At 41.0% G+C, this 10505-nt stretch overlaps 1 protein-coding gene across 1 annotated transcript; it reads left to right on the top strand.

Annotated features, from left to right (window-relative positions):
* The first annotated feature begins 2003 nt into the window (after window positions 1-2003).
* On the top strand, window positions 2004-10419 carry eno1b (enolase 1b, (alpha)). The gene is made up of 12 exons (XM_020486906.2): window positions 2004-2133; window positions 3263-3357; window positions 5075-5170; window positions 6502-6560; window positions 6751-6820; window positions 7007-7140; window positions 8071-8293; window positions 8490-8687; window positions 9016-9217; window positions 9501-9609; window positions 9762-9820; window positions 9982-10419. The coding sequence occupies exons 2-12, from the start codon at window positions 3273-3275 to the stop codon at window positions 10046-10048; spliced, it is 1302 nt and encodes a 433-aa protein (XP_020342495.1). The 5' UTR covers window positions 2004-2133; window positions 3263-3272; the 3' UTR covers window positions 10049-10419.
* The last annotated feature ends 86 nt before the right edge of the window (window positions 10420-10505 follow it).

Here is a 10505-nt window from a genome sequence, read left to right as displayed (position 1 = left end):
TATAGCATTTACTGCGATGCATCCTCCGCAGACGTCAGGGCTTTCATACTTCTTGCGCTTAGCGGAGCAGAACAGAGCTGTTGTGAAGGAAGTTGTCAAGGAAGTGAGTTTGTATTTATACAGGACCTACCGCCCCCACCTACCATCAACCAATCATGTCAACGCGGAGCTATACGGAGCGCTCCGCATTGTCACAAAAATTGAGAGGTGCACGGTGATGCTTGATTTGGAGCTTGATTTGGCCTCTGCATAACACCAGAGGCTCAGCAATAACGTCACACCCTCCATACCAAGCCTCCGACCACATTTTGGATAAAGCATAAATTGTCTTTAACACAGGGGCCACCCAGGGTTGTATCCTCAGTCCTCAGCTTTTCTCCCTATTCACCCATGGCTGTGTGACACCAACTCCATCATCAAGTTTGCTCTCGACGCTACGGTTGTAGGCCTGATAATCAACAACGACGAATCAGCCTATAGGGAGGAGGTAAGTGAACTGGCATTGTGGTGTCATGACAACAACCTCTCCCTCAACGCCAGCAGAACAAAGGAGTTGATTGTTGATTTCAGGAAGCAGAGGATGGAACATGCCCCAATCCACATCAACAGGACTGCAGTAGAGAGAGTCCTCGGCATCCACATCACAGAGGACTCTCCAAATACTATCGCTGAACCATCGAGAGCGTCCTGACCGGTTGAATCACGGCCTGGTATGTGAAATACTTTGTCCAAGACCGCAAGGCCTTCCATCGGGTGGTGAAGATGGCCCAGTACATCACTCCCACCCATCCAAGACATCTACTCAAAAAAGTGCCTGAGGAAGGCACGCAGCATCATCAAGGAACCCACACCCCAGCCACAAGTTGTTCGCTCCCTTACAGTCAGGCAGATGGTATCGGAGCATGAGATCTGATACCAACAGACTCAGAGACAGTTTCTATCCACAAGCCATTAGACTGCTGAACACTTGAACTGGATTGACCACCTGCTCTGATTCTCTGCACCATAGCACACAAGCACTCACTCATGCGCACACACACCCACCCACCCACACAGACATACACACACACACATACATTCATGCTACACACACATCACAACTGCTGCTACCAGACTCTTATTATACTGCTCAATTTATACACTTGACCCCCATCCCCCCTTCCCCAATACACATGTAACACAGGAGGTTGGTGGCACCTTAATCAGGGAGGAAGGGCTCGTAATAATGGCTGGAGCGGAATTAGTGGGAATGGTATCAATAGATTAAACACATGGATTCCATATGTTTGATGCCATTCCATTAGCTCCGTTCCAGCCATTATTATGATCCGTCCTCCCCTCAACAGCCTCCACTGACTTGTAAATATCGGACTATAAATATAAACATAAATATAAACATTGTTAAAAATCTGTTGTTCTGCCCCTGAACAAGGCAGTTAACCCACTGTTCCTAGGCTGTCATTGAAAATAAGAATTTGTTCTAATTAACTGACATGCCTAGTTAAATAAAGGTCAAACAAAAATCATGTATAAAAATGGATCCTTCCTGTATTATATGTATGCTAAAATGTTTACTCTATTCTAAGCCATTTACTTTATGTTCGTATCCTTATCTTTTCTTATTTCTTATTGTTGTTGCATTCTCGAGAAGGAACCTTCAAGTAAGCATTTCGTTGGACGATGTATGCCATGCTTATCCCATACACACGACTTCAATAAAACTTTACATTTGAAACTGTAGGCCCTACTCCTAAGCCATAGTGGCGGTGTGGAGCTTTCTTGTTGATGATTCCAGAGAAGAAGAGCAAAACACGGAAAGGTTTACAGCCACAAAGTGACTATATCACTCAAATGTGGTATTTGGTCTTCATTTAAGGTTATGGTTAGTCATAAGGTTAGCAGTGCAGTTAAGGTTAGGGTTAAGGTTATCTTTAAAATCACATTTTACGAAGCGAAGTTGTAGAAATGGGCGGGGTTTATGACTTTGTGGATGTGGTAACTAGTGACGTTCCCAAAGAAAAGGAAAAAGCGGAAATCTCTTTGCGACGCCTCTCAGAACTTCGCACTGAACTCGCCGGCATCTCGAGAAAGACTGCTCTTCCTGTCACCTTGACCTCTATTTTAATTACAAAGGTAAGTGACTACCCACATTCATCTGTTTGGTGAGAACTTAGTGTATTCACAATATTCAAACCGTTTTGAAGACAGAGCTCTGAGTTGTTCCTATTGTTGGTATAAAATAAGGTTATTCGTTTCCGCTAGCCAGCCCATCCACTATCATGTTGATTCATCCTCTTTTTTTCAAACAGTGCAATCCGCTCTTTCGCATTATTACTTTTGAGTAACTTTAGTTAGATTTCTAGCTCATTTGGCTACGCAATATTTAGTCCAGTGACTGTTAAAAATGATGTAGCCATCTGTAGTGCATTTTCCTGTAATGTGATGATACAATTCATCTTCATCGCTGTGATGTGGCCAGAGCTGTGTGTATCCTTTTCATTCATAACGTGCATTCTCAACCCACGTACGAGACTTTTTACACACCAACTCCACGTTCAAGGGACGTTCCATTTGGAGGATTTATAGGGGATCTCATGTCAATCGGATCATTTGAGATCCTTGTAGGTATCATTCTAAGAAAAAACGTACACAATGTCATCCACAACGCCGAGAATAGATAGCTTGCAACGTTCAGAATGATAAATTATTGGTTTGACTTTCAAGACGTGGTCTATTGACATCCAGTAGTCCTTCTAGCCTTGACCTAAAGATACCGTACCAATGCTGCAGTCCAGTGTCATGTGATTTATCAGATGGACAGTAGCTAATCGAATTAGGTGGCCAACCTACTGCTAGCACGACTAAGCTTTAAAACCGCCAGGAAGGACACTTTTGTTTTTTTTGGGGGGGGGGAGTCTTGAGTGAAAGATTTTACGTTTTTAACCACCACTGACAAGTTGTACTGGACTTGATAAGTTATTTGTATTCAGCAGTCAAAAAATGACCTCTGCTATGGAATGGCCATTTGGGGCAGTGTTCACATTCATTGCCTTGGCCTAAGGTCAGGTGGTTTCTGACAAACTTCAGTACCAAAAAATGACTGATAAACTGAAAGAAACATGCTGATTCACATTTTCAGGCTCAGCAGATGGTTTGCACAATGGACATAGAGGTATCATGTTTTATAGGACTAAGAACTCGTATCATGGTGAGACTATCTGGTAGTCTTAAAAAAAAGTTGTATTACTTTTCTCCTCCAAAGGTCGAGCACCATGTCCATCCTGAAGATTCATGCCCGGGAGATCTTTGATTCCCGTGGCAACCCCACTGTGGAGGTGGACCTCTACACTGACAAAGGTAAACGTTGCTATCGGCCTAACATATTGTTAAGTGGTCCTCTGTGCTCAGTTGGTAGCGCATGGCTCTTGCAATGCCAGTATAAAACATTCAGTGCGTGCATACATTTTAAGTCGCTTTGGATAAGTGTCTGCTAAATGGCATATAAAATCTGAAAATAGCCTAAGCCTAGCTTACCTAGGTAAACACTGGCTTACAAAGAACTCTCAAGTAAAAGCATTTACTAAATTATATTAAATACAGGTTAGGGACTTTTGTTACCTTTTATTGGACAGGACAAACCCGTTTTCACGACTTCTGGTATATCATCAAAATAACTTCATCACAGCATGTTTTTGGACTCATTCAGCAGTACTATTCAGAATACTTTTGGACATTAATGTTGAAAGTAAAATGTTTGTTCCTTAAACATAAGTTGAAAATGATTCTGTCGCTGTTTCCTATTGACAAGAACTTTTCATAAATTACTTGCTGTCAAAACATAGTTCCTGAAGTGTCCAAATCAATATGCAGGAACAGTTTGATAGTTTTGTGTATATATAGTGTATGTGGAAACTCCTTCAAATGAGTGGATTCAGCAAATTCAGCCACACCCGTTGCTGACAGGTGTATAAAATTGAGCACACAGCCATGCAATCTCCATAGACAAACATTGGCAGTAAATGGCCTTACTGAAGAGATCAGTGGCCTTCAACATGGCACCATCATAGGATGCCATCTTTTTAACAAGTGAGTTCGTCAAATTTCTGCCCTGCTACAAACTGTAAGTGGAAACGTCTAGTAGCAACAGCGGCTCAGCCACTAAGTGGTAGGCCACACAAGCTCACAGAACGGGACCACTGAGTGCTGAAGCAACACTCACTACCAAGTTCCAAACTGCCTCTAGAAGCAACGTCAGCAAAATAATTGTTCGTCGGGAGCTCCATGAAATGGGTTTCCATGGCTGAGCAGCTGCACAAAAGCCTAAGCTCACCATGCGCAATGCCAAGCGTTGACTGGAGTGGTGCAGTATATATTAAAAACATAAAATGTACTACATATATGTGCCACAATAGTAATCATATTACTAGTATTTAAAAAAAATAATAATAATAATGAGCACCTTAAACTGCATATGCACCCAACCCTTTTTTGACAAGTGGTAAATAAATCACTCGTATCGATTAGGGGGGACAACAGGTTTTATGCGCTGGTGAAACTAACCCTATTGAAAAACCGCAGGAATCTGGGAATAATATGTATATCACTGGTTAGAGGACAACTTGGAGAAGACAACCAGCTACATTTTGGATTGTCTCTTTTTTGTCTTTTTTTTTTTTTTACGTGGGTCGCCAACGCAGAAAGGTAAACGCAATACTATTTTGTTAATCACTCGTTGATATCACATTGAAATCGTCGGGGGAAATGTTTTGGTTGTGTACACTGTTTAAACTAACATTATTCAAAGGCCACACTAATTCTGAGTATTTTTATATCTCTGGTTACAAGAGAATTTGCTTAAGACGGTGGTCACTTTTGGAATGTCGGGTGGAGATTCTGGGAGGCTGCCGAAACGGGGATGAAATGAATCAGTTGCTTTGTTATCTAACGCAAACGGATCACGACCCTTACATTTTTATACAAATTTGACAGTGAGTTCAATATTTCCTCCTATAGGCGATTGCCCTACTTTTCATGGGTCAGTATTTTATCTCTGTCACTGTTCTCCATCTCCCAGGTCTGTTCAGAGCAGCTGTACCCAGTGGTGCCTCCACTGGTATTTATGAAGCCCTGGAGCTCAGAGACAACGACAAGTCCCGCTACCTTGGGAAAGGTGTGTATCTGGGGTTAATATAGTGTAACTTCATTATACTGTATGATTATGTTGGCAGTCTCTTCCAGGGAGGTCTCTATAACTTGCCAGCTGCCATCTTCACAGTCTTCCTTCCTTTTTTATACTCTTCCTCTCTGTCAGGTCTAAAATGGCCTGTTAAATTGGTGAGTTTGCTCCAAATATGTGTGTAAACCCTGGATTATCGATGCTATGTATTGGCCAATGAGTCTTTAAAGCCACAGGCTGCCATATTGGTTCTCCTCAGGAGAATGAGTGGAATTCTACAGTATTTCAATAATGTTTTAATTACAAAATCACATGTATTTGTTGTAGTTGAGACTTTAGGATTTGTAAGAAAAAATGAATAAAATCACTTTCGTTCACATAATATAATTTTTAAGTATACGTTAATTAGGCCTGCAGTGGTAATTCAAAGTTTTTTCAGCCGGGACCCCTTTTAAATTTTTTTAAATGTATTATTCCATCAGAATTTCTGATGACCCAATCTCAAATATGTCACAATCTTAAAAATGATATGTTTTAGATTTTTTTTCAAAAAAACAAGTTACCTTAAATTAATGACATTTTAATCTCGATCACAAAGAAAAGAAGCCTATACATGTAATTTAAAATGATCTTTCTCATAAACATTTGTATATGGTCCCATAATTGTACAATCTGTACTCTTCATTTTTTTGGCCCCCCCTTTTTTTTTTTTTTTAAGGTTGGGGGCAGTCTAGAAAACGACTTTGAATATCACTGCCTTAAGGTGTCTATCATAGAATATCCTTGGCAAAAACAAATGTCGACATTTTTATTGCTTTTTTACAATTGAGAAAGACTACCAAAACAGCACCCTCTGTCAGTCATACAGGGTTTATACACACTGAACATTTGCTAGACAAATCAACATTCATATGTATCGACATACTGGAGAACTACGGAGTAGTAGTGCTCACTTTTGCATGATTTTTTTTACAAATTAGCTTCACTGTTTATCCAAGGCATCTTTCCTGTCTTGCTGTGTGATGTATGTTCTTGTTGACTTTGGAAATGAAAGCAGACTGATTTGTTGTCTCTCTTAATAACTACTGTACTCATCCTTGTGCATGAAGTCAACACTTTGTCACAGTAATGGTATGATTCACCAAGCTTGATAACAAGGAAGCTAAAAAACGTATTGGGTTATTAGTGCTCTGACTGTTTTGAGGACCATTTTGTTTGCGTCTGAAAAAGCATACTGAATTGTTGATGTTGCATGAATTGTTTGTTTCCAAATCCCCCATCTGTCTCCATGTTTCTTAGTCAGTAATGTTTCCTTGGTCTTTCAGGTGTTTCACAAGCAGTGGACCACATTAACTCTACACTTGCACCTGCACTCGTTGGGCAGGTAGGAACATAATACTTTTAAAAAGTTGATGTTATTCCGGCAATGACATGGAATATTGTCTTGATATTTCCCACCCTGGTAAATATAAGCAGGTCTAGTGTTCACTCCACTTCCACATACTCCTAGTTAATGCAGGCCTAGTTCCTCAGTGTGCAATGTGCCAAACACTCATTTTATTTCTTCATCTCAGGAGGTGTCTGTGGTTGAGCAGGAGAAAATCGATCAGATCATGCTTGACATGGATGGCACCGAGAACAAGTGTAAGTTGTTTCAGATTAGAATACATCAGAGGACTATTTATATTGTGTTTGACCTAGTTTAGTTGAATGCACTGACTGTAAGCCACTCTGAATGAAGGCGTCTGCTGAATGACTAAATATTTGCCCCATATGAAAGTATATCTTATCTATTTCACTTATTCATTTTTCATGTTTTTGACACATCAGCAAAGTTTGGTGCCAATGCCATCCTGGGTATTTCCCTTGCGGTGTGTAAGGCTGGTGCAGCTGAGAAAGGCGTCCCCCTGTACCGTCACATCGCTGACCTCGCTGGGAACCCAGAGGTCATACTGCCCGTACCGGTGAGCACAGGGCATATTTTACTCTTATTTAATATCAAAGTGCACTCACACATGCCACCTTGTCTTCAGTGGTGTAACGTACTTAAGTAAAAATACTTTAAAGTACTACTTAAGTAGTTTTTGGGGGAATCCGTGGGGCGGCAGGTAGCCTGGTGGTTAGTGTTGGGCCAGTAACCGAAAGGTTGCTGGCTCAAATCCCGAGCTGACAAGGTAAAAAAATAAACATGTTGCTCTGCCCCTGAACAAGGCAGTTAACCAACTGTTCCCCGGTAGGCTGTCATTGTAAATAAGAATTTGGTCGGAAATCACTTGCCTAGTTAAATAAAGGTTAAAATTAAAACATATGTACTTTGTTTTTGACAACTTTTACTCCAATTCCCAAAGAAAAGAATGTACTTTTTACTCACATTTTCCCTGACACCCAAAAGTACTTGTTACATTTTGAATGCTTAGCAGGACAGGAAAATCGTCTAATTCATGCACTTATCAAGAGAACGTCCCTGGTCATCCCTACTGCCTCTGATCTAGCAGACTCACTAAACACATGCTTCGTTTGTAAATTATGTCTGAGTGTTGAACTGTGCCCCTGGCTAGCCGGTTAAAATAATAATAATTGAAATCAAGTCGTCTGGTTTGCTTAATATAAGAAATGTTTAATGATTTATAATTCTACTTTTGTTAAGTACATTTCAAACCAAATACTTTTAGACTATTACTCAAGTAGTATTTACTGGGTGACTTACCTTAAAAGAAAATGACTCAAGTATGAAAATTGGGTACTTTTTCCACCACTGCTTGTCTTACAGCTTGTTGTGTAGTTACATTTCTCCACCTACGTCTCTTTGTTAAAAGATCTTAAGGGACTGATAATACAATTATTTTATTTAATGAAATGTCATTTTAATAAATTGTGGATTTTTGATTTCCCAGGCCTTCAACGTGATCAACGGTGGATCTCACGCGGGCAACAAGCTGGCCATGCAGGAATTCATGATCCTGCCGGTGGGTGCCAGCACCTTCAAGGAGGCCATGCGTATCGGGGCCGAGGTCTACCACAACCTGAAGAACGTCATCAAGAAGAAGTACGGCCAGGACGCCACCAATGTGGGAGACGAGGGGGGCTTCGCTCCCAACATCCTGGAGAACAAGGAAGGTACAAGAGCGACTGGATCAGTGGGTTTTATTTTCAGCCCAAAACTATATTGTGATACTTGCTTGGCTTCAGCTCTTTACATTAAGGGAAAAACTCACCTCATCCACCCCTGTGTAGTACCCACATGATCACAAGGTGCTGCCAATATCTAATTAACCATATTTTAACAAATGTTTCTCTGCTTAATTTTCCATAGCTCTGGAGCTGATCAAAGAGGCTATCAGCAAAGCAGGATACACAGAAGAGGTGGTGATCGGTATGGATGTGGCAGCCTCTGAGTTCTACAGAGATGGGAAATACGACTTAGACTTCAAGTCCCCTGATGACCCAGAGCGTTACATCACTCCTGATGAGCTGGCTGACCTCTACAAGAGCTTCTGCAAGGATTATCCAGGTGTGTGTTCTGTCCTCTCTTGTTGACCTATTAGTCATTCCTTGATAATTGTTTAAAACCTATGTAATGTCTCTGGATGGATCATCTTTATATGTATTTTAATTCTCACAATTCAATCATTGTACACTATAATGGAGATGGGCACTGTGTTAAATAGTATGGTTCAAATACCTATTGTAGGACTGCTCTGAGTTGGCAATTGAAATTAAAGTTACACACATAAAATTATCAATTGTCCTTTTCTCTGGTTGTCTACTCTGTAAGGTACAGGACCATGACTTTCTTCTCTGGATGTGGTCACTTATGATCAATGTCCCCTCTTTGACAGTGGTATCCATTGAGGATCCCTTTGACCAGGATGACTGGGAGGCGTGGTCCAACTTCACCGGCAGCACAGAGATCCAAGTGGTGGGTGATGACCTCACAGTGACCAACCCCAAACGCATCACCAAGGCCGTGGAGGACAAAGCCTGCAACTGCCTGCTGCTGAAGGTCAATCAGATCGGCTCTGTGACCGAGTCTCTGGCCGCGTAAGTTTCAACCTCCCTTTACTCCATAATGACTTCTACAAGAGGAACTCCAGCCTCTTTTATTTTCTGCCTTTTTCTGAGATTTGAGTTGATGTAATTACACTAAATATGCATTACAATCATGATCTATTCATGAAACTGTCAACAAACTGAGATTCGTCTCATGAGTCAAGGCAAGTCAAATAGCCTGACAGTTGCAAGTCTAACGTGAGCCTTACATTCATAGATGTTTTCACACAGTTGGAAAATTATATCTAATGACTCCTCTCTTCCCACTGTCCAGGTGCAAGATGGCTCAGTCAAGTGGCTGGGGAGTGATGGTTAGCCATCGCTCTGGGGAGACAGAGGACACCTTCATTGCTGATCTGGTAGTGGGCCTATGCACTGGACAGGTAAGGGGCTTCCCAAAGGAAATACTGTTGGTATTCAACTGTATATGACAGTTGAAAAACCAATTTGTATTATATAGTCATATTACTGTGTTTTAGTTACGGTCTTCATTATTGCTGTTTAAATAATGTTGCCTCTGTCTGTTCCTCTCCAGATTAAGACCGGGGCTCCTTGCCGCTCTGAGCGTCTGGCCAAGTACAACCAGATTCTCAGGTGAGGGTTCATGTCCTTTACAGCCTAATCAATGTTGTGACGCTTGTAATTTTTGTTCTGCTACAAAGGCTTTCTTGTTGAGCATGGTTTTCAGATATGGCATCATAACAATTGTATTATTGCTTTGTGGTGCTAAACTTTATCCCCCTGTTCATTCTCAGAATTGAAGAGGAATTGGGAGACAAGGCTGTCTTTGCTGGGAAGAACTTCAGGAACCCCCTGGCTTAACTGAGTGCAATGGGAACATACTCATGGGCATATACACACAACGGTTTAGCAAGCATTCTAATGATTACTTACAAATGCTAAAGAAGCTTACTGATAACCAAAATCTGAAAGGGTTACATACACATAACGAGGTAGCTAGAAAGACTCGTTCAAAGTTCTTCCAATACCATAGGTTATTACATACATTCCCTAGTCTACCTACATTCCGCTGCCCTAGATTAACAATTTACCTGTGAGCTGCAATGAATGTCTACCACTGACTATTTCAATATAGAGTAATGAGTAATCAATATAATGGATTGTGAAATTGCAAAAGCTGCAGCCTACCTGTGGCTGCAGATGCTGTGAATAAACCCCTTTTTTGAAACTGAGCCATTTGCAATTCTTTGGTCATTTATTCTCAGCGGGATGTTTAAATGTTTGATTGTCAAGCATATTATAATAACAGTGTGATGGG

Source organism: Oncorhynchus kisutch, linkage group LG1, assembly GCF_002021735.2.
Source record: "Oncorhynchus kisutch isolate 150728-3 linkage group LG1, Okis_V2, whole genome shotgun sequence".
Lineage (NCBI taxonomy): Eukaryota > Metazoa > Chordata > Actinopteri > Salmoniformes > Salmonidae > Oncorhynchus > Oncorhynchus kisutch.
This window is presented reverse-complemented; position numbering and strand designations above follow the sequence as displayed.